At 44.9% G+C, this 22,990-nt stretch overlaps 1 protein-coding gene across 1 annotated transcript in view; it reads right to left on the bottom strand.

The window, feature by feature from the left end:
* LOC140721878 (uncharacterized) overlaps positions 1 to 22,990 on the bottom strand; it is a 139,393-nt gene that overhangs the window by 14,720 nt on the left and 101,683 nt on the right. The window contains exons 27-32 of the mRNA XM_073036704.1: positions 21,277 to 21,372; positions 19,021 to 19,218; positions 14,826 to 14,921; positions 12,570 to 12,767; positions 6,105 to 6,302; positions 1,899 to 1,994 (exon numbers count right to left, since the gene is read on the bottom strand). Coding sequence (XP_072892805.1) covers positions 1,899 to 1,994; positions 6,105 to 6,302; positions 12,570 to 12,767; positions 14,826 to 14,921; positions 19,021 to 19,218; positions 21,277 to 21,372 — 882 coding nt within the window. The remainder of the gene's footprint in view (positions 1 to 1,898; positions 1,995 to 6,104; positions 6,303 to 12,569; positions 12,768 to 14,825; positions 14,922 to 19,020; positions 19,219 to 21,276; positions 21,373 to 22,990) is intronic.

The following is a 22,990-nucleotide window of genomic DNA, read 5'->3' as shown; positions in this document are numbered from 1 at the left end:
GCCTCCACCACTGACTCAGGCAGTGCATTCCACACACCAACCACTCTCTGAGTGAAAAACCTTTGTCTAATATCCCCGTTGAACTTCCCTCCCCTTACCTTAAAGCCACGTCCTCTTGTTCTGAGCAGTGGTGCCCTGGGGAAGAGGCACTGGCTGTCCATTCTGTCAATTCCTCTTAATATCTTGTACACCTCTATCATGTCTCCTCTCATCCTCCTTCTCTCCAAAGAGTAAAGCCCTAGCTCCCTTTATCTCTGATCATAATCCATACTCTCTAAACCAGGCAGCATCCTGGTAAATCTTCTCTGTACCCTTTCCAATGCTTCCACATCCTTCCTATACTGAGGCAACCAGAACTGGACACAGTACTGCAAGTGTGGCCTAACTAGAGTTTTATAGAGCTGCATCATTACATCGTGTCTCTTAAACTCTATCGGTCGACTTACAAAAGCTCACACCCCATACGCTTTCTTAACTACCCTATCTACCAGTGAGGCAACTTTCAGGGATCTGTGGACATATACCCCCAGATCGCTCTGCTCCTCCACACTACCAAGTATCCTTCCATTTACTTTGTACTCTGCCTTGGAGTTTGTCCTTCCAAAGTGTACCACCTCACATTTCTCCGGGTTGAACTCCATCTGCCACTTCTCAGGCCACTTCTGCTTCCTATCAATGTCTTTCTGCAATCTTTAACAATCCTCTACACTATCTACAACATCACCAACCTTTGTGTCGTCTGCAAACTTGCCAACCCACCCTTCTACCCCCACATCCAGGTCGTTAATAAAAATCACAAAAAGTAGAGGTCCCAGAACAGATCCTTCTGGGACACCACTAGTCACAACCCTCCAATCTGAATGTACTCCCTCCACCACAACCCTCTGCCTTCTGCAGGCAAGCCAATTCTGAATCCACTTGGCCAAACTTCCCTGGATCCCATGCCTTCTGACTTTCTGAATAAGCCTACCGTGTGGAACCTTGTCAAATGCCTTACTAAAATCCATGTAGATCACATCCACTGCACTACCCTCATCTATATGCCTGGTCACCTCCTCAAAGAACTCTATCAGGCTTGTTAGACATGATCTTCTCTTCACAAAGCCATGCTGACTGTCCCTGATCAAACCATGATTCTCTAAATGCCTATAGATCCTATCTCTAAGAATCTTTTCCAGCAGCTTTCCCACCACGGACGTAAGGCTCACCGGTAAATAAACAAGTTAAATAAATAAATAAATACTAGTAAATAAGTTTTACATTAGATCAGGAAGAAACTCAACGCAGGGCATAGGAGCCTTGTCCTTCTCAAACCTGTCCTCTGAAATACACACAATTTCCTCTTTAGTACCTCCACCCTTGTCTCTCAAATCCTTCTCCTCACATCTCCCCCTCTCAGCATTCACTGTCTGCATCACTCTATTGTCAGTCTCTCCTTCCTTCCCTCCAGTAGCATCATCACTCTCACTGATCTCTCTGCCCAACTCTCCCTACAGTCGTCACTCTCTCTTCACTCGTTGCGTTACTCCAACTCCAGCATTCCACTTCACTCCAGCTCTCTCCCGTGTGTTTTCACAAAGTTCATTCTATCCACATACTGAATTACTCCAATCCCACTTCGATGCCTCATCAGTCACCACGTCTGTCCGCACAGCCAATCCTCCCTTCTTCGCTGTGACCGTTCTCCGTCCTCACCTCCATTACTCTCTCCTGTGTCACTCTCAGTCACTCCACCCCTCTCTGCACATTTCTCCCACCCCACTCTCTCTGAACCTAACATCATTCACACACCTGCCCACAATGCACTGTACATCCAGTAGGTGAACTGGTCCATGGGAGGTTCAACCCCACAGAGTGAGAGAGACTGAAGGAACACAGAGAGACATGCGTATTGGTACCTGTGGATCCGTCTCCTGCTGGGACAGAGGACATTTTTTGGGTCTGTCCTCCAGTAGAATATTCTTCAGACTGTTCCACTGTGGAACTCTCCCGGCCTGGGACAAAGCAACAGAGAAATGAGAGACTGTCAGACCTTAAGCAACAGAAAAGGGACAATTATTCAGAAAGACTGGAGATTCTGTAAATGCTGGAAATCCAGAACAACACAGTCAAAATGCTGGAGGATCTCGGCAGCTCAGGCAGCATCTGTGGAGGGGAATAAAGAGTTAATGTTCTGGGCCAAATCACTTCAGCAGGACTGGAAGTTAGGTACACAAGAGGCAGAATAAGAAGGTGGGGAGAGTACAAGCTGGCAGTTCACAGGTGAAGCCAGGCGAGTGAAAAGATGTCTGAATGAGCGAGTGAGATGATGCGAGAAGCTGGGAAGTTTATGTATTAAACCTAAAGGTCTGAAGGAGGAGGAATCCATTGAAACAAAGAAGACACCATTGATTAAAGAGATAGAGGAGTGGGACCAGTTGAGAAGAGGAGAAGGGTGAAGGTGGGAGCCAGAATGGGAATAGAAAAAGAGAGAAGTGCAAGGGACACAAATTACCAGAAGTTGGAGAAATCAATATTAATGACAGCGGGCTTATTGATTGACACAGTGTAGAGTAGGCCCTTGTGGCCTAGACACCATAAACCTAATGCTAGCCTAATCACAGTTTAATTTACAATCACCAATTATCCTACCAACTGGTATGTCATTGGATTGTAGGAAGAAACAGCATCGCCCATGGGAAACCCATGCGGTTACGGGCAGATTTTTGAACTCCTTACAGGCTCCTAATTGCAGCACAGTAGTTCAGAGAGCCATTCAAGAGAAGGGCGGAGTAGAGAAATGTGGTGGTAATTGGGGATAGTATAGTCCAGGGAATAGACAGTGTTTTCTGTTGCGAGGAGAGCACATCCTGAAAGCTGTGTTTCTGACTGGTGACTGGGTTCAAGACATCTTAACTGACCTGCAGAGAAATTGCAGTGGGAGGGGAAATATCCAGTTGTTGTCGTCCATGTGGGTACCAACAACACAAGCAGAATGAGTAAAGAGGTTCTGCTGAGGGAATTTGAGCAGGTAGGGACTAAATTAAAAAGCAGAAACAAAAAGGTGGTAATCTCTACATTACTACCAGATCCACGCGCAAATTGGCATAGGGTCAAGAAGATTTGATGTGTGGCTCAAGGATTGGTTTGGGAGAAGTGTGTCTGACTGCATGAGAAATTGGCACCAGCATTGGGGAAGGAGGGAGTGTACCGATGGGACGGGATCTACCTGAACTGTGGTGCGACTTCAATCCTAGCAAATCCCATAACCAGGGCACTGTATCGGCCTTTAAACTAAATAGTAGGTGGGGGTGGGTTCAACAGATTGGAGAAGTATGGATAAAGTGAAAAGGAAAAGAGTGAATAAAGATAAAGAAAAAAAATGAGATAATAAAAAGAAAAGTAAGAGTGGAGTGAAGAAAAGTCATGCCAAAGAGTAGAAGATTATAAGATTTTAAAGGCACAATGAGTGTAAGGGCACTTCATTTGAAAGTCCGTATCATTTAAAACAAGGTCAGTGAACTTGTGGAACAAATCACTACAAAGGGGAATGAGTTAGTAGACACTACAGAGAATGTTTGCAGGGCGGAGAGAAATGGAGATTAAATATTCAAGGATATAAGAACAGAGTGATCTAGGAATAATGGTGCATAGTTCTCAGAAGCTGGAATCCTATGTGGAAAGGGTGGTGAAGAAAGCTTTTGGTATGCTGGCCTTTCTAAATCAGAGCATTGATTATAGGAGTTGGGATGCAATGTTAAAATTGTACAAGGCATTGGTGAGGCCAAATTTGGAGTATTGTGTACAGCTCTGGTCATCGAATTTTAGGAAAGATGGCAACAATTTAGAGAGAGTACAGAGGAGATTTACTAGAATGTTACCTGGGTTTCAGAACCTAAGTTACAGAGAAAGGTTGAACAAATTAGGTCTTTATTCTTTGGAGCATAGATGGTTGAGGGGGGACTTGATAGAGGTATTTAAAATTAGGATGGGGATAGATAGAGTTGACGTGGATATCCTTTTTCCATTGAGAGTAAGGGAGATTTTAACAAGAGGACATGAACTTAAGAGTTAAGGGGCAAAAGTTTAGGGGTAACACAAGGTCCCATGATCCTGATGGAATGCATCACAGGGTACTGAAAAAAATGGCAAAAGATATAGTGGAGCCTTTGGTGACAAATTACCAAAATACTCTGGACTCTGGCCTGATCCCAGAGGATTGCAATATAGCAAATGTCATGCCACTATTCATAAAAGGATATAGGCAAAAAGCAGGTAACAATTAGTTTACCATCTGTCATTGGGAAAATTCTTGAAGCTATCATTAAAGATGAAATAGCGAAGCACCTGGAAAGCAATGGATCCGTCAGGCAGATGCAGCACGGAATCAGTAAAGGCAGGATCAGTTTGACAAACTTACTGGAGTTCTTTGAGCACATAACAAGTGCATGGGATAGAGTGAATCAGATGGATGTTATTTACGTGGATTTCCAGAAGGCAGTCAATAAGGAGCTACATAATAGACTTATCCATAAGATAAGGATGTATATAGTTGGGGGTGATATATGAGCATGGATAGAGGATTGGTTAACCAATAGAAAGTAGAGAGTTGGGATACATGGGTGTAGCCCTTGTTGGCAATCAGTGGTGAGTTACAGGGGTCGTTGCTGGGCCCACAACTGTTCATGATATACATTAACGTTCTGCAAGAGGGGACCGACTGTAGTGTATCTAAGTTTGCTGATGATACCAAATTGAGTAGAAAAGCAAACTGTGCAGAAAATATGGTGAGCCTGCACAGAGTCAGGTTCAGTGAGTGGGTGGTCAGATGGAGTACAACGTTGGCAAATGGATGTCCACATTGGAAGGAAAAATGAAAGAGCAGATTTTTATATAAATGCAGCATGCTGCTGTACAGAGGGACTTGGGAGTGCTTGTGCATGGATCACAAAAGGATGGTTTGCAGTTGCAGCAGGCTATCAAAAAGGCAAATGGAGAGTTGACCTTCATTGCTAGAAGGAATGAATTTCAGAGCAGGGAGGTCATGCTGCAACTGTGCAGGGTAGTGGTGAGGCCACACCTGGGTACTGTGTGCAGTTCTGCCAATGTTACTGGAGGAAGGAGATACTGGCTTTGCAGGTGGTGCAGAGGAGGTTCACCAGGTTGATTCCAGAGATGAGCGGATTAAACTATGAGGAGAGATTGAGTCGACTGTGACTGTACATGATGAAATTCAGAAGAGTGAGAGGAAGTCTTGTAGAAACATATAAAGTTGTGAAAGGGATAGCTAAGATGGAGACTGGAATGATATTTCCACTGGTAGATGAGATGAGAACTAGGGGACATATCCTCAAGATTTGGGGCAGTAGATGTGGGATGAAGATGAGGAGGAACTGCTTTTCCCAGAGTGTGGTGAATCTGTGAAATTCCCTAAGAATGCAGCAGTGGAGGCTGCCTAGAAAACACATTAAAGACAAAGTCGGATGGTTTTTGGCCAAGTAGGGAAATTAAGGATTATGGGGATAAGTCAGGTAGGTGAAGATCAGCAATGGTCTTAATGAATGGCAGAACAGGCTCGACGGGCCAGATGGACAGCTCCTGCTCCTATTTCATACGTTCTTATTTTCTCTGCAGTGTTGCTCCTCCAACCAGAGGGAGTCTCATCCTGTCAGCGGAGGAGGCTGTGGACAGTCATGTCAGACTGGGAATGGGAAATAGAGTTACAATGAGTAGCCCCCAGAACAACAAGTTTACAAAGAGGTCGTTCATTTGAAAAGAAAACAAAATCATCCAATTCGTGTTCAGGGACTCTCCCTCCCTAAACTTTTGGAACCAGACACTTCTATCAGACAAAGCCCAGATGAATATCGAGCACTGAAGGAGGGAAAGTTTGTTCCATTCATTGCTTCCTCATCTACAAAATCCTAAGCTCACAGATCCTGCTGTAGTGACAGTCAAACCTGGACCAGGCTCTCATTTGCTGTTCCCTGGGGTTTCCGAGTGGAGTCTGACTCGGAATCTGTACTTGAGCTTACAGACTCTCCTGTGGTAGTGGACAAACCAGGACAAGCTCTCCCATCACTGGTTCAAGGGCTTCCCCAGTGGTGTAGACTGTGTATTTGTACCTGAGCTCGCAGACCCTCTTGCGGTAGTGTTGACACCTGGACTAAGCTCTCCTGTCACTGATCCCTGGGGTTTCCGAGTGCTGTCTGACAGGGAATCTGTATCTGAGCTTATAGATCCTCCTTGGGTGGTGAACAAAACTGGACCGGGCTCTCTGCTTGCCAATCCCTTGGTTTCCCAAGTTGTGTCTGACAGGGAATCTGTAACAAGGTATACAAAGGAAGGGTAAAGTAGAACATAGAGCATAGAACATAGAATAGTACAGCACATTGCAGGCCCTTCGGCCCACAATGGTGTGCCAACCCTCAAACTCTGCCTTGCATATGACCCCCCCACCTTAAATTCCTCCATATACCTGTCTAGTAGTCTCTTAAACTTCACTAGTGTATCTGCCTCCACCACTGACTCAGGCAGTGCATTCCACACACCAACCACTCTCTGAGTGAAAAACCTTTGTCTAATATCCCCGTTGAACTTCCCTCCCCTTACCTTAAAGCCACGTCCTCTTGTTCTGAGCAGTGGTGCCCTGGGGAAGAGGCACTGGCTGTCCATTCTGTCAATTCCTCTTAATATCTTGTACACCTCTATCATGTCTCCTCTCATCCTCCTTCTCTCCAAAGAGTAAAGCCCTAGCTCCCTTTATCTCTGATCATAATCCATACTCTCTAAACCAGGCAGCATCCTGGTAAATCTTCTCTGTACCCTTTCCAATGCTTCCACATCCTTCCTATACTGAGGCAACCAGAACTGGACACAGTACTGCAAGTGTGGCCTAACTAGAGTTTTATAGAGCTGCATCATTACATCGTGTCTCTTAAACTCTATCGGTCGACTTACAAAAGCTCACACCCCATACGCTTTCTTAACTACCCTATCTACCAGTGAGGCAACTTTCAGGGATCTGTGGACATATACCCCCAGATCCCTCTGCTCCTCCACACTACCAAGTATCCTTCCATTTACTTTGTACTCTGCCTTGGAGTTTGTCCTTCCAAAGTGTACCACCTCACATTTCTCCGGGTTGAACTCCATCTGCCACTTCTCAGGCCACTTCTGCTTCCTATCAATGTCTTTCTGCAATCTTTAACAATCCTCTACACTATCTACAACATCACCAACCTTTGTGTCGTCTGCAAACTTGCCAACCCACCCTTCTACCCCCACATCCAGGTCGTTAATAAAAATCACAAAAAGTAGAGATCCCAGAACAGATCCTTCTGGGACACCACTAGTCACAACCCTCCAATCTGAATGTACTCCCTCCACCACAACCCTCTGCCTTCTGCAGGCAAGCCAATTCTGAATCCACTTGGCCAAACTTCCCTGGATCCCATGCCTTCTGACTTTTTGAATAAGCCTACCTTGTGGAACCTTGTCAAATGCCTTACTAAAATCCATGTAGATCACATCCACTGCACTACCCTCATCTATATGCCTGGTCACCTCCTCAAAGAACTCTATCAGACTTGTTAGGAATGATTTTCTCTTCACAAAGCCATGCTGACTGTCCCTGATCAGACCATGATTCTCTAAATGCCTATAGATCCTATCTCGAAGAATCTTTTCCAACAGCTTTCCCACCACGGATGTAAGGCTCACCGGTAAATAAATAAATATATACCAGTAAATAAGTTTTACATTAGATCAGGAAGAAACTCAACGCAGGGCATAGGAGCCTTGTCCTTCTCAAACCTGTCCTCTGAAATACACACAATTTCCTCTTTAGTACCTCCACCCTTGTCTCTCAAATCCTTCTCCTCACATCTCCCCCTCTCAGCATTCACTGTCTGCATCACTCTATTGTCAGTCTCTACTTCCTTCCCTCCAGTAGCAGCATCACTCTCACTGATCTCTCTGCCCAACTCTCCCTACAGTCGTCACTCTCTCTTCACTCGTTGCGTTACTCCAACTCCAGCATTCCACTTCACTCCAGCTCTCTCCCGTGTGTTTTCACAAAGTTCATTCTATCCACATACTGAATTACTCCAATCCCACTTCGATGCCTCATCAGTCACCACGTCTGTCCGCACAGCCAATCCTCCCTTCTTCGCTGTGACAGTTCTCCGTCCTCACCTCCATTACTCTCTCCTGTGTCACTCTCAGTCACTCCACCCCTCTCTGCACATTTCTCCCACCCCACTCTCTCTGAACCTAACATCATTCACACACCTGCCCACAATGCACTGTACATCCAGTAGGTGAACTGGTCCATGGGAGGTTCAACCACACAGACTGAGAGAGACTGAATGAACACAGAGAGACATGAGTCTTGGTACCTGTGGATCCATCTCCTGCTGGGACAGAGGACATTTTTTGGGTCTGTCCTCCAGTAGAATATTCTTCAGACTGTTCCACTGTGGAACTCTCCCGGCCTGGGACAAAGCAACAGAGAAATGAGAGACTGTCAGACCTTAAGCAACAGAAAAGGGACAATTATTCAGAAAGACTGGAGATTCTGTAAATGCTGGAAATCCAGAACAACACAGTCAAAATGCTGGAGGATCTCGGCAGCTCAGGCAGCATCTGTGGAGGGGAATAAAGAGTTAATGTTCTGGGCCAAATCACTTCAGCAGGACTGGAAGTTAGGTACACAAGAGGCAGAATAAGAAGGTGGGGAGAGTACAAGCTGGCAGTTCACAGGTGAAGCCAGGCGAGTGAAAAGATGTCTGAGTGAGTGAGTGAGATGATGCGAGAAGCTGGGAAGTTTATGTATTAAACCTAAAGGTCTGAAGGAGGAGAAATCCATTGAAACAAAGAAGACACCATTGATTAAAGAGATAGAGGAGTGGGACCAGTTGAGAAGAGGAGAAGGGTGAAGGTGGGAGCCAGAATGGGAATAGAAAAAGAGAGAAGTGCAAGGGACACAAATTACCAGAAGTTGGAGAAATCAATATTAATGACAGCGGGCTTATTGATTGACACAGTGTAGAGTAGGCCCTTGTGGCCTAGACACCATAAACCTAATGCTAGCCTAATCACAGTTTAATTTACAATCACCAATTATCCTACCAACTGGTATGTCATTGGATTGTAGGAAGAAACAGCATCGCCCATGGGAAACCCATGCGGTTACGGGCAGATTTTTGAACTCCTTACAGGCTCCTAATTGCAGCACAGTAGTTCAGAGAGCCATTCAAGAGAAGGGCGGAGTAGAGAAATGTGGTGGTAATTGGGGATAGTATAGTCCAGGGAATAGACAGTGTTTTCTGTTGCGAGGAGAGCACATCCTGAAAGCTGTGTTTCTGACTGGTGACTGGGTTCAAGACATCTTAACTGACCTGCAGAGAAATTGCAGTGGGAGGGGAAATATCCAGTTGTTGTCGTCCATGTGGGTACCAACAACACAAGCAGAATGAGTAAAGAGGTTCTGCTGAGGGAATTTGAGCAGGTAGGGACTAAATTAAAAAGCAGAAACAAAAAGGTGGTAATCTCTACATTACTACCAGATCCACGCGCAAATTGGCATAGGGTCAAGAAGATTTGATGTGTGGCTCAAGGATTGGTTTGGGAGAAGTGTGTCTGACTGCATGAGAAATTGGCACCAGCATTGGGGAAGGAGGGAGTGTACCGATGGGACGGGATCTACCTGAACTGTGGTGCGACTTCAATCCTAGCAAATCCCATAACCAGGGCACTGTATCGGCCTTTAAACTAAATAGTAGGTGGGGGTGGGTTCAACAGATTGGAGAAGTATGGATAAAGTGAAAAGGAAAAGAGTGAATAAAGATAAAGAAAAAAATGAGATAATAAAAAGAAAAGTAAGAGTGGAGTGAAGAAAAGTCATGCCAAAGAGTAGAAGATTATAAGATTTTAAAGGCACAATGAGTGTAAGGGCACTTCATTTGAAAGTCCGTATCATTTAAAACAAGGTCAGTGAACTTGTGGAACAAATCACTACAAAGGGGAATGAGTTAGTAGACACTACAGAGAATGTTTGCAGGGCGGAGAGAAATGGAGATTAAATATTCAAGGATATAAGAACAGAGTGATCTAGGAATAATGGTGCATAGTTCTCAGAAGCTGGAATCCTATGTGGAAAGGGTGGTGAAGAAAGCTTTTGGTATGCTGGCCTTTCTAAATCAGAGCATTGATTATAGGAGTTGGGATGCAATGTTAAAATTGTACAAGGCATTGGTGAGGCCAAATTTGGAGTACTGTGTACAGCTCTGGTCATCGAATTTTAGGAAAGATGGCAACAATTTAGAGAGAGTACAGAGGAGATTTACTAGAATGTTACCTGGGTTTCAGAACCTAAGTTACAGAGAAAGGTTGAACAAATTAGGTCTTTATTCTTTGGAGCATAGATGGTTGAGGGGGGACTTGATAGAGGTATTTAAAATTAGGATGGGGATAGATAGAGTTGACGTGGATATCCTTTTTCCATTGAGAGTAAGGGAGATTTTAACAAGAGGTCATGAACTTAGAGTTAAGGGGCAAAAGTTTAGGGGTAACACAAGGTCCCATGATCCTGATGGAATGCATCACAGGGTACTGAAAAAAATGGCAAAAGATATAGTGGAGCCTTTGGTGACAAATTACCAAAATACTCTGGACTCTGGCCTGATCCCGGAGGATTGCAATATAGCAAATGTCACGCCACTATTCATAAAAGGATATAGGCAAAAAGCAGGTAACAATTAGTTTACCATCTGTCATTGGGAAAATTCTTGAAGCTATCATTAAAGATAAAATAACGAAGCACCTGGAAAGCAATGGATCCATCAGGCAGATGCAGCACGGAATCAGTAAAGGCAGGATCAGTTTGACAAACTTACTGGAGTTCTTTGAGCACATAACAAGTGCATGGGATAGAGTGAATCAGATGGATGTTATTTACGTGGATTTCCAGAAGGCAGTCAATAAGGAGCTGCATAATAGACTTATCCATAAGATAAGGATGTATATAGTTGGGGGTGATATATGAGCATGGATAGAGGATTGGTTAACCAATAGAAAGTAGAGAGTTGGGATACATGGGTGTAGCCCTTGTTGGCAATCAGTGGTGAGTTGCTGGGCCCACAACTGTTCATGATATACATTAACGTTCTGCAAGAGGGGACCGACTGTAGTGTATCTAAGTTTGCTGATGACACCAAATTGAGTAGAAAAGCAAACTGTGCAGAAAATATGGTGAGCCTGCACAGAGTCAGGTTCAGTGAGTGGGTGGTCAGATGGAGTACAATGTTGGCAAATGGATGTCCATGTTGGAAGGAAAAATGAAAGAGCAGATTTTTATATAAATGCAGCATGCTGCTGTACAGAGGGACTTGGGAGTGCTTGTGCATGGATCACAAAAGGATGGTTTGCAGTTGCAGCAGGCTATCAAGAAGGCAAATGGAGAGTTGACCTTCATTGCTGGAAGGAATGAATTTCAGAGCAGGGAGGTCATGCTGCAACTGTGCAGGGTAGTGGTGAGGCCACACCTGGGTACTGTGTGCAGTTCTGCCAATGTTACTGGAGGAAGGAGATACTGGCTTTGGAGGTGGTGCAGAGGAGGTTCACCAGGTTGATTCCAGAGATGAGCGGATTAAACTATGAGGAGAGATTGAGTCGTCTGTGACTGTACATGATGAAATTCAGAAGAGTGAGAGGAAGTCTTGTAGAAACATATAAAATTGTGAAAGGGATAGATAAGATGGAGACTGGAATGATATTTCCACTGGTAGATGAGACGAGAACTCGGGGACCTACCCTCAAGAGTCAGGGGAAGTAGATGTGGGAGGAAGATGAGGAGAAACTCTGTTTCCCAGAGAGTGGTAAATCACTGAAATTCCCTAAGAATGCAGAAGTAGAGGCTACCTGAGAAAACACATTAAGGACAAAGCTGGATAGTTTTTTGCAATGTAGGGGAAATAAGGATTATGGGTTAAGTCAGGTAGGTGGAGATCAGCAATGATCTAAATGAATGGCAGAACAGGCTCGACGGGCCAGATGGCCAGCTCCTGATCCTATTTCATATGTTCTTTTTTCTCTGCATTGTTGCTCCTCCAACCTGAGGGAGTCTCATCCTGTCAGTGGAGGAGGCTGTGGACAGTCATGTCAGACTGGGAATGGGAAATAGAGTTACAATGAGTAGCCACCAGAACAACAAGTTTACAAAGAGGTCGTTCATTTGAAAAGAAACCAAATTCATCCAATTCAAGTTTAGGGACTCACCCTCCCTAAACTTTTGGAACCAGACACTTCTCTGAGACAAAGCCCAGATGAATATTGAGCACTGAAGGAAGGAAAGCTTGTTCCATTCATTGCTTCCACATCACAAAATTCTAAGCTCACAGATCCTGCTGTAGTGACAGTCAAACCTGGACCAGGCTCTCATTTGCTGTTCCCTGGGGTTCCCGAGTGGAGTCTGACTGGGAATCTGTACTTGAGCTTACAGACTCTCCTGTGGTAGTAGACAAACCAGGACAAGCTCTCCCATCACTGTTTCAAGGGCTTCCCGAGTGGTGTAGACTGTATATCTGTACCTGAACTCACAGACCCTCTTGCGGTAGTGTTGACACCTGGACTAAGCTCTCCTGTCACTGATCCCTGGGGTTTCCGAGTGCTGTCTGACAGGGAATCTGTATCTGAGCTTATAGATCCTCCTTGGGTGGTGAACAAAACTGGACTGGGCTCTCTGCTTGCCGATCCCTTGGGTTCCCAAGTTGTGTCTGACAGGGAATCTGTAACAAGGTATACAAAGGAAAGTAAAGTAGAACATAGAGCATAGAACATAGAACAGTACAGCACATTACAGGCCCTTCGGCCCACAATGGTGTGCCGACCCTCAAACTCTGCCTTGCATACGACCCCCCACCTTAAATTCCTCCATATACCTAACTTCACTAGTGTATCTGCCTCCACCACTGACTCAGGCAGTGCATTCCACGCACCAACCACTCTCTGAGTGAAAAACCTTTGTCTAATATCCCCGTTGAACTTCCCTCCCCTTACCTTAAAGCCACGTCCTCTTGTTCTGAGCAGTGGTGCCCTGGGGAAGAGGCACTGGCTGTCCATTCTGTCTATTCCTCTTAATATCTTGTACACCTCTATCATGTCTCCTCTCATCCTCCTTCTCTCCAAAGAGTAAAGCCCTAGCTCCCTTAATCTCTGATCATAATCCATACTCTCTAAACCAGGCAGCATCCTGTTAAATCTCCTCTGTATCCTTTCCAATGCTTCCACATCCTTCCTATACTGAGGCAACCAGAACTGGACACAGTACTGCAAGTGTGGCCTAACTAGAGTTTTATAGAGCTGCATCATTACATCATGTCTCTTAAACTCTATCGCTCGACTTACGAAAGCTCACACCCCATACGCTTTCTTAACTACCCTATCTACCAGTGAGGCAACTTTTAGGGATCTGTGGACATATACCCCCAGATCCCTCTGTTCCTCCACACTACCAAGTATCCTGCCATTTACTTTGTACTCTGCCTTGGAGTTTGTCCTTCCAAAGTGTACCACCTCACATTTCTCCGGGTTGAACTCCATCTGCCACTTCTCAGGCCACTTCTGCTTCCTATCAATGTCTTTCTGCAATCTTTAACAATCCTCTACACTATCTACAACATCACCAACCTTTGTGTCGTCTGCAAACTTGCCAACCCACCCTTCTACCCCCACATCCAGGTCGTTAATAAAAATCACAAAAAGTAGAGGTCCCAGAACAGATCCTTCTGGGACACCACTAGTCACAACCCTCCAATCTGAATGTACTCCCTCCACCACGACCCTCTGCATTCTGCAGACAAGCCAATTCTGAATCCACTTGGCCAAACCTCCCTGGATCCCATGCCTTCTGACTTTCTGAATAAGCCTACCTTGTGGAACCTTGTCAAATGCCTTACTAAAATCCATGTAGATCACATCCACTGCACTACCCTCATCTATATGCCTGGTCACCTCCTCAAAGAACTCTATCAGACTTGTTAGGAATGATTTTCTCTTCACAAAGCCATGCTGACTGTCCCTGATCAGACCATGATTCTCTAAATGCCTATAGATCCTATCTCGAAGAATCTTTTCCAACAGCTTTCCCACCACGGATGTAAGGCTCACCGGTAAATAAATAAATATATACCAGTAAATAAGTTTTACATTAGATCAGGAAGAAACTCAACGCAGGGCATAGGAGCCTTGTCCTTCTCAAACCTGTCCTCTGAAATACACACAATTTCCTCTTTAGTACCTCCACCCTTGTCTCTCAAATCCTTCTCCTCACATCTCCCCCTCTCAGCATTCACTGTCTGCATCACTCTATTGTCAGTCTCTACTTCCTTCCCTCCAGTAGCAGCATCACTCTCACTGATCTCTCTGCCCAACTCTCCCTACAGTCGTCACTCTCTCTTCACTCGTTGCGTTACTCCAACTCCAGCATTCCACTTCACTCCAGCTCTCTCCCGTGTGTTTTCACAAAGTTCATTCTATCCACATACTGAATTACTCCAATCCCACTTCGATGCCTCATCAGTCACCACGTCTGTCCGCACAGCCAATCCTCCCTTCTTCGCTGTGACAGTTCTCCGTCCTCACCTCCATTACTCTCTCCTGTGTCACTCTCAGTCACTCCACCCCTCTCTGCACATTTCTCCCACCCCACTCTCTCTGAACCTAACATCATTCACACACCTGCCCACAATGCACTGTACATCCAGTAGGTGAACTGGTCCATGGGAGGTTCAACCACACAGACTGAGAGAGACTGAATGAACACAGAGAGACATGAGTCTTGGTACCTGTGGATCCATCTCCTGCTGGGACAGAGGACATTTTTTGGGTCTGTCCTCCAGTAGAATATTCTTCAGACTGTTCCACTGTGGAACTCTCCCGGCCTGGGACAAAGCAACAGAGAAATGAGAGACTGTCAGACCTTAAGCAACAGAAAAGGGACAATTATTCAGAAAGACTGGAGATTCTGTAAATGCTGGAAATCCAGAACAACACAGTCAAAATGCTGGAGGATCTCGGCAGCTCAGGCAGCATCTGTGGAGGGGAATAAAGAGTTAATGTTCTGGGCCAAATCACTTCAGCAGGACTGGAAGTTAGGTACACAAGAGGCAGAATAAGAAGGTGGGGAGAGTACAAGCTGGCAGTTCACAGGTGAAGCCAGGAGAGTGAAAAGATGTCTGAATGAGCGAGTGAGATGATGCGAGAAGCTGGGAAGTTTATGTATTAAACCTAAAGGTCTGAAGGAGGAGGAATCCATTGAAACAAAGAAGACACCATTGATTAAAGAGATAGAGGAGTGGGACCAGTTGAGAAGAGGAGAAGGGTGAAGGTGGGAGCCAGAATGGGAATAGAAAAAGAGAGAAGTGCAAGGGACACAAATTACCAGAATTTGGAGAAATCAATATTAATGACAGCGGGCTTATTGATTGACACAGTGTAGAGTAGGCCCTTGTGGCCTAGACACCATAAACCTAATGCTAGCCTAATCACAGTTTAATTTACAATCACCAATTATCCTACCAACTGGTATGTCATTGGATTGTAGGAAGAAACAGCATCGCCCATGGGAAACCCATGCGGTTACGGGCAGATTTTTGAACTCCTTACAGGCTCCTAATTGCAGCACAGTAGTTCAGAGAGCCATTCAAGAGAAGGGCGGAGTAGAGAAATGTGGTGGTAATTGGGGATAGTATAGTCCAGGGAATAGACAGTGTTTTCTGTTGCGAGGAGAGCACATCCTGAAAGCTGTGTTTCTGACTGGTGACTGGGTTCAAGACATCTTAACTGACCTGCAGAGAAATTGCAGTGGGAGGGGAAATATCCAGTTGTTGTCGTCCATGTGGGTACCAACAACACAAGCAGAATGAGTAAAGAGGTTCTGCTGAGGGAATTTGAGCAGGTAGGGACTAAATTAAAAAGCAGAAACAAAAAGGTGGTAATCTCTACATTACTACCAGATCCACGTGCAAATTGCCATAGGGTCAAGAAGATTTGATGTGTGGCTCAAGGATTGGTTTGGGAGAAGTGTGTCTGACTGCATGAGAAATCGGCACCAGCATTGGGGAAGGAGGGAGTGTACCGATGGGACGGGTTCTACCTGAACTGTGGTGCGACTTCAATCCTAGCAAATCCCATAACCAGGGCACTGTATCGGCCTTTAAACTAAATAGTAGGTGGGGGTGGGTTCAACAGATTGGAGAAGTATGGATAAAGTGAAAAGGAAAAGAGTGAATAAAGATAAAGAAAAAAAACGAGATAATAAAAAGAAAAGTAAGAGTGGAGTGAAGAAAAGTCATGCAAAAGAGTAGAAGATTATAAGAGTTTAAAAGCACAATGAGTGTAAGGGCACTTCATTTGAAAGTCCGTATCATTTAAAACAAGGTCTGTGAACTTGTGGAACAAATCACTACAAAGGGGAATGAGTTAGTAGCCATTACAGAGAATGTTTGCAGGGCAGAGAGAAATGGAGATTAAATATTCAAGGATATAAGAACAGAGTGATCTGGGAATAATGGTGCATTGTTCCCTGAAGGTGGAATCTCATGTGGATAGGGTGGTGAAGAAAGCTTTTGGTATGTTGGCCTTTCTAAATCAGAGCATTGATTATAGGAGTTGGGATGCAATGTTAAAATTGTACAAGGCATTGGTGAGGCCAAATTTGGAGTACTGTGTACAGCTCTGGTCATCGAATTTTAGGAAAGATGGAAACAATTTAGAGAGAGTACAGAGGTGATTTACTAGAATGTTACCTGGGTTTCAGAACCTAAGTTACAGAGAAAGGTTGAACAAATTAGGTCTTTATTCTTTGGAGCGTAGATGGTTGAGGGGGGACTTGATAGAAGTATTTAAAATTAGGAGGGGGATAGATAGAGTTGACATGGATAGCCTTTTTCCATTGAGAGTAAGGGAGATTTTAACAAGAGGACATGAACTTAGAGTTAAGGGGCAAAAGTTTAGGGGTAACACAAGGTCCCATGATCCTGATGGAATGCATCACAGGGTACTGAAAAAAATGGCAAAAGATATAGTGGAGCCTTTGGTGACAAATTACCAAAATACTCTGGACTCTGGCCTGATCCCGGAGGATTGCAATATAGCAAATGTCACGCCACTATTCATAAAAGGATATAGGCAAAAAGCAGGTAACAATTAGTTTACCATCTGTCATTGGGAAAATTCTTGAAGCTATCATTAAAGATGAAATAGTGAAGCACCTGGAAAGCAATGGATCCATCAGGCAGATGCAGCACGGAATCAGTAAAAGCAGGATCAGTTTGACAAACTTACTGGAGTTCTTCGAGCACATAACAAGTGCATGGGATAGAGTGAATCAGATGGATGTTATTTACGTGGATTTCCAGAAGGCAGTCAATAAGGAGCTGCATAATAGACTTATCCATAAGATAAGGATGTATATAGTTGGGGGTGATATATGAGCATGGATAGAGGATTGGTTAACCAATAGAAAGTAGAGAGTTGGGATACATGGGTGTAGCCCTTGTTGGCAATCAGTGGTGAGTTGCTGGGCCCACAACTGTTCATGATATACTTTAACGTTCTGCAAGAGGGGACCGACTGTAGTGTATCTAAGTTTGCTGATGACACCAAATTGAGTAGAAAAGCAAACTGTGCAGAAAATATGGTGAGCCTGCACAGAGTCAGGTTCAGTGAGTGGGTGGTCAGATGGAGTACAATGTTGGCAAATGGATGTCCACGTTGGAAGGAAAAATGAAAGAGCAGATTTTTATATAAATGCAGCATGCTGCTGTACAGAGGGACTTTGGAGTGCTTGTGCATGGATCACAAAAGGATGGTTTGCAGTTGCAGCAGGCTATCAAAAAGGCAAATGGAGAGTTGACCTTCATTGCTGGAAGGAATGAATTTCAGAGCAGGGAGGTCATGCTGCAACTGTGCAGGGTTGTGGTGAGGCCACACCTGGGTACTGTGTGCAGTTCTGCCAACGTTACTGGAGGAAGGAGATACTGGCTTTGGAGGTGGTGCAGAGGAGGTTCACCAGGTTGATTCCACAGATGAGCGGATTAAACTATGAGGAGAGATTGAGTCGTCTGTGACTGTACATGATGAAATTCAGAAGAGTGAGAGGAAGTCTTGTAGAAACATATAAAATTGTGAAAGGGGGGATAGCTAAGATGGAGACTGGAATGATATTTCCAATGGTAGATGAGACGAGAACTCGGGGACCTACCCTCAAGAGTCAGGGGAAGTAGATGTGGGAGGAAGATGAGGAGAAACTCTGTTTCCCAGAGAGTGGTAAATCACTGAAATTCCCTAAGAATGCAGAAGTAGAGGCTACCTGAGAAAACACATTAAGGACAAAACTGGATAGTTTTTTGCAATGTAGGGGAAATAAGGATTATGGGTTAAGTCAGGTAGGTGGAGATCAGCAATGATCTAAATGAATGGCAGAACAGGCTCGACGGGCCAGATGGCCAGCTCCTGATCCTATTTCATATGTTCTTTTTTCTCTGCATTGTTGCTCCTCCACCCCGAGGGAGTCTCATCCTGTCAGTGGAGGAGGCTGTGGACAGTCATGTCAGACTGGGAATGGGAAATAGAGTTACAATGAGTAGCCACCAGAGCAACAAGTTTACAAAGAGGTCGTTCATTTGAAAAGAAAACAAAACCATCCAATTCGTGTTTAGGGACTCACCCTCCCTAAACTTTTGGAACCAGACACTTCTCTCAGACAAAGCCCAGATGAATATTGAGCACTGAAGGAGGGAAAGCTTGTTCCATTCATTGCTTCCACATCACAAAATTCTAAGCTCACAGATCCTGCTGTAGTGACAGTCAAACCTGGACCAGGCTCTCATTTGCTGTTCCCTGGGGTTCCCGAGTGGAGTCTGACTGGGAATCTGTACTTGAGCTTACAGACTCTCCTGTGGTAGTAGACAAACCAGGACAAGCTCTCCCATCACTGTTTCAAGGGCTTCCCGAGTGGTGTAGACTGTATATCTGTACCTGAACTCGCAGACCCTCTTGCGGTAGTGTTGACACCTGGACTAAGATCTCCCATCACTGATCCCAGGGGTTTCCGAGTGCTGTCTGACAGGGAATCTGTATCTGAGCTTATAGATCCTCCTTGGGTGGTGAACAAAACCTGACTGGGCTCTCTGCTTGCCGATCCCTTGGGTTCCCAAGTTGTGTCTGACAGGGAATCTGTAACAAGGTATACAAAGGAAGGTAAAGTAGAACATAGAGCATAGAACATAGAACAGTACAGCACATTACAGGCCCTTCGGCCCACAATGGTGTGCCGACCCTCAAACTCTGCCTTGCATACGACCCCCCACCTTAAATTCCTCCATATACCTAACTTCACTAGTGTATCTGCCTCCACCACTGACTCAGGCAGTGCATTCCATGCACCAACCACTCTCTGAGTGAAAAACCTTTGTCTAATATCCCCATTGAACTTCCCTCCCCTTACCTTAAAGCCACGTCCTCTTGTTCTGAGCAGTGGTGCCCTGGGGAAGAGGCACTGGCTGTCCATTCTGTCTATTCCTCTTAATATCTTGTACACCTCTATCATGTCTCCTCTCATCCTCCTTCTCTCCAAAGAGTAAAGCCCTAGCTCCCTTAATCTCTGATCATAATCCATACTCTCTAAACCAGGCAGCATCCTGTTAAATCTCCTCTGTACCCTTTCCAATGCTTCCACATCCTTCTTATACTGAGGCAACCAGAACTGGACACAGTACTCCAAGTGTGGCCTAACTAGAGTTTTATAGAGCTGCATCATTACATCGTGTCTCTTAAACTCTATCGCTCGACTTACGAAAGCTCACACCCCATACGCTTTCTTAACTACCCTATCTACCAGTGAGGCAACTTTCAGGGATCTGTGGACATATACCCCCAGATCCCTCTGTTCCTCCACACTACCAAGTATCCTGCCATTTACCTTGTACTCTGCCTTGGAGTTTGTCCTTCCAAAGTGTACCACCTCACATTTCTCCGGGTTGAACTCCATCTGCCACTTCTCAGGCCACTTCTGCTTCCTATCAATGTCTTTCTGCAATCTTTAACAATCCTCTACACTATCTACAACATCACCAACCTTTGTGTCGTCTGCAAACTTGCCAACCCACCCTTCTACCCCCACATCCAGGTCGTTAATAAAAATCACAAAAAGTAGAGGTCCCAGAACAGATCCTTCTGGGACACCACTAGTCACAACCCTCCAATCTGAATGTACTCCCTCCACCACGACCCTCTGCATTCTGCAGGCAAGCCAATTCTGAATCCACTTGGCCAAACCTCCCTGGATCCCATGCCTTCTGACTTTCTGAATAAGCCTACCTTGTGGAACCTTGTCAAATGCCTTACTAAAATCCATGTAGATCACATCCACTGCACTACCCTCATCTATATGCCTGGTCACCTCCTCAAAGAACTCTATCAGACTTGTTAGGAATGATCTTCTCTTCACAAAGCCATGCTGACTGTCCCTGATCAGACCATGATTCTCTAAATGCCTATAGATCCTATCTCGAAGAATCTTTTCCAACAGCTTTCCCACCACGGATGTAAGGCTCACCGGTAAATAAATAAATATATACCAGTAAATAAGTTTTACATTAGATCAGGAAGAAACTCAACGCAGGGCATAGGAGCCTTGTCCTTCTCAAACCTGTCCTCTGAAATACACACAATTTCCTCTTTAGTACCTCCACCCTTGTCTCTCAAATCCTTCTCCTCACATCTCCCCCTCTCAGCATTCACTGTCTGCATCACTCTATTGTCAGTCTCTACTTCCTTCCCTCCAGTAGCAGCATCACTCTCACTGATCTCTCTGCCCAACTCTCCCTACAGTCGTCACTCTCTCTTCACTCGTTGCGTTACTCCAACTCCAGCATTCCACTTCACTCCAGCTCTCTCCCGTGTGTTTTCACAAAGTTCATTCTATCCACATACTGAATTACTCCAATCCCACTTTGATGCCTCATCAGTCACCACGTCTGTCCGCACAGCCAATCCTCCCTTCTTCGCTGTGACCGTTCTCCGTCCTCACCTCCATTACTCTCTCCTGTGTCACTCTCAGTCACTCCACCCCTCTCTGCACATTTCTCCCACCCCACTCTCTCTGAACCTAACATCATTCACACACCTGCCCACAATGCACTGTACATCCAGTAGGTGAACTGGTCCATGGGAGGTTCAACCACACAGACTGAGAGAGACTGAATGAACACAGAGAGACATGAGTCTTGGTACCTGTGGATCCATCTCCTGCTGGGACAGAGGACATTTTTTGGGTCTGTCCTCCAGTAGAATATTCTTCAGACTGTTCCACTGTGGAACTCTCCCGGCCTGGGACAAAGCAACAGAGAAATGAGAGACTGTCAGACCTTAAGCAACAGAAAAGGGACAATTATTCAGAAAGACTGGAGATTCTGTAAATGCTGGAAATCCAGAACAACACAGTCAAAATGCTGGAGGATCTCGGCAGCTCAGGCAGCATCTGTGGAGGGGAATAAAGAGTTAATGTTCTGGGCCAAATCACTTCAGCAGGACTGGAAGTTAGGTACACAAGAGGCAGAATAAGAAGGTGGGGAGAGTACAAGCTGGCAGTTCACAGGTGAAGCCAGGAGAGTGAAAAGATGTCTGAATGAGCGAGTGAGATGATGCGAGAAGCTGGGAAGTTTATGTATTAAACCTAAAGGTCTGAAGGAGGAGAAATCCATTGAAACAAAGAAGACACCATTGATTAAAGAGATAGAGGAGTGGGACCAGTTGAGAAGAGGAGAAGGGTGAAGGTGGGAGCCAGAATGGGAATAGAAAAAGAGAGAAGTGCAAGGGACACAAATTACCAGAATTTGGAGAAATCAATATTAATGACAGCGGGCTTATTGATTGACACAGTGTAGAGTAGGCCCTTGTGGCCTAGACACCACAAACCTAATGCTAGCCTAATCACAGTTTAATTTACAATCACCAATTATCCTACCAACTGGTATGTCATTGGATTGTAGGAAGAAACAGCATCGCCCATGGGAAACCCATGCGGTTACGGGCAGATTTTTGAACTCCTTACAGGCTCCTAATTGCAGCACAGTAGTTCAGAGAGCCATTCAAGAGAAGGGCGGAGTAGAGAAATGTGGTGGTAATTGGGGATAGTATAGTCCAGGGAATAGACAGTGTTTTCTGTTGCGAGGAGAGCACATCCTGAAAGCTGTGTTTCTGACTGGTGACTGGGTTCAAGACATCTTAACTGACCTGCAGAGAAATTGCAGTGGGAGGGGAAATATCCAGTTGTTGTCGTCCATGTGGGTACCAACAACACAAGCAGAATGAGTAAAGAGGTTCTGCTGAGGGAATTTGAGCAGGTAGGGACTAAATTAAAAAGCAGAAACAAAAAGGTGGTAATCTCTACATTACTACCAGATCCACGCGCAAATTGGCATAGGGTCAAGAAGATTTGATGTGTGGCTCAAGGATTGGTTTGGGAGAAGTGTGTCTGACTGCATGAGAAATTGGCACCAGCATTGGGGAAGGAGGGAGTGTACCGATGGGACGGGATCTACCTGAACTGTGGTGCGACTTCAATCCTAGCAAATCCCATAACCAGGGCACTGTATCGGCCTTTAAACTAAATAGTAGGTGGGGGTGGGTTCAACAGATTGGAGTAGTATGGATAAAGTGAAAAGGAAAAGAGTGAATAAAGATAAAGAAAAAAATGAGATAATAAAAAGAAAAGTAAGAGTGGAGTGAAGAAAAGTCATGCCTAAGAGTAGAAGATTATAAGATTTTAAAGGCACAATGAGTGTAAGGGCACTTCATTTGAAAGTCCGTATCATTTAAAACAAGGTCAGTGAACTTGTGGAACAAATCACTACAAAGGGGAATGAGTTCGTAGACACTACAGAGAATGTTTGCAGGGCGGAGAGAAATGGAGATTAAATATTCAAGGATATAAGAACAGAGTGAT

This window comes from Hemitrygon akajei, unplaced genomic scaffold (genome assembly GCF_048418815.1).
Source record: "Hemitrygon akajei unplaced genomic scaffold, sHemAka1.3 Scf000063, whole genome shotgun sequence".
Lineage (NCBI taxonomy): Eukaryota > Metazoa > Chordata > Chondrichthyes > Myliobatiformes > Dasyatidae > Hemitrygon > Hemitrygon akajei.
Note: the sequence above shows the minus strand (reverse complement) of the source record. Positions and strands in the feature narration are given on the sequence as shown.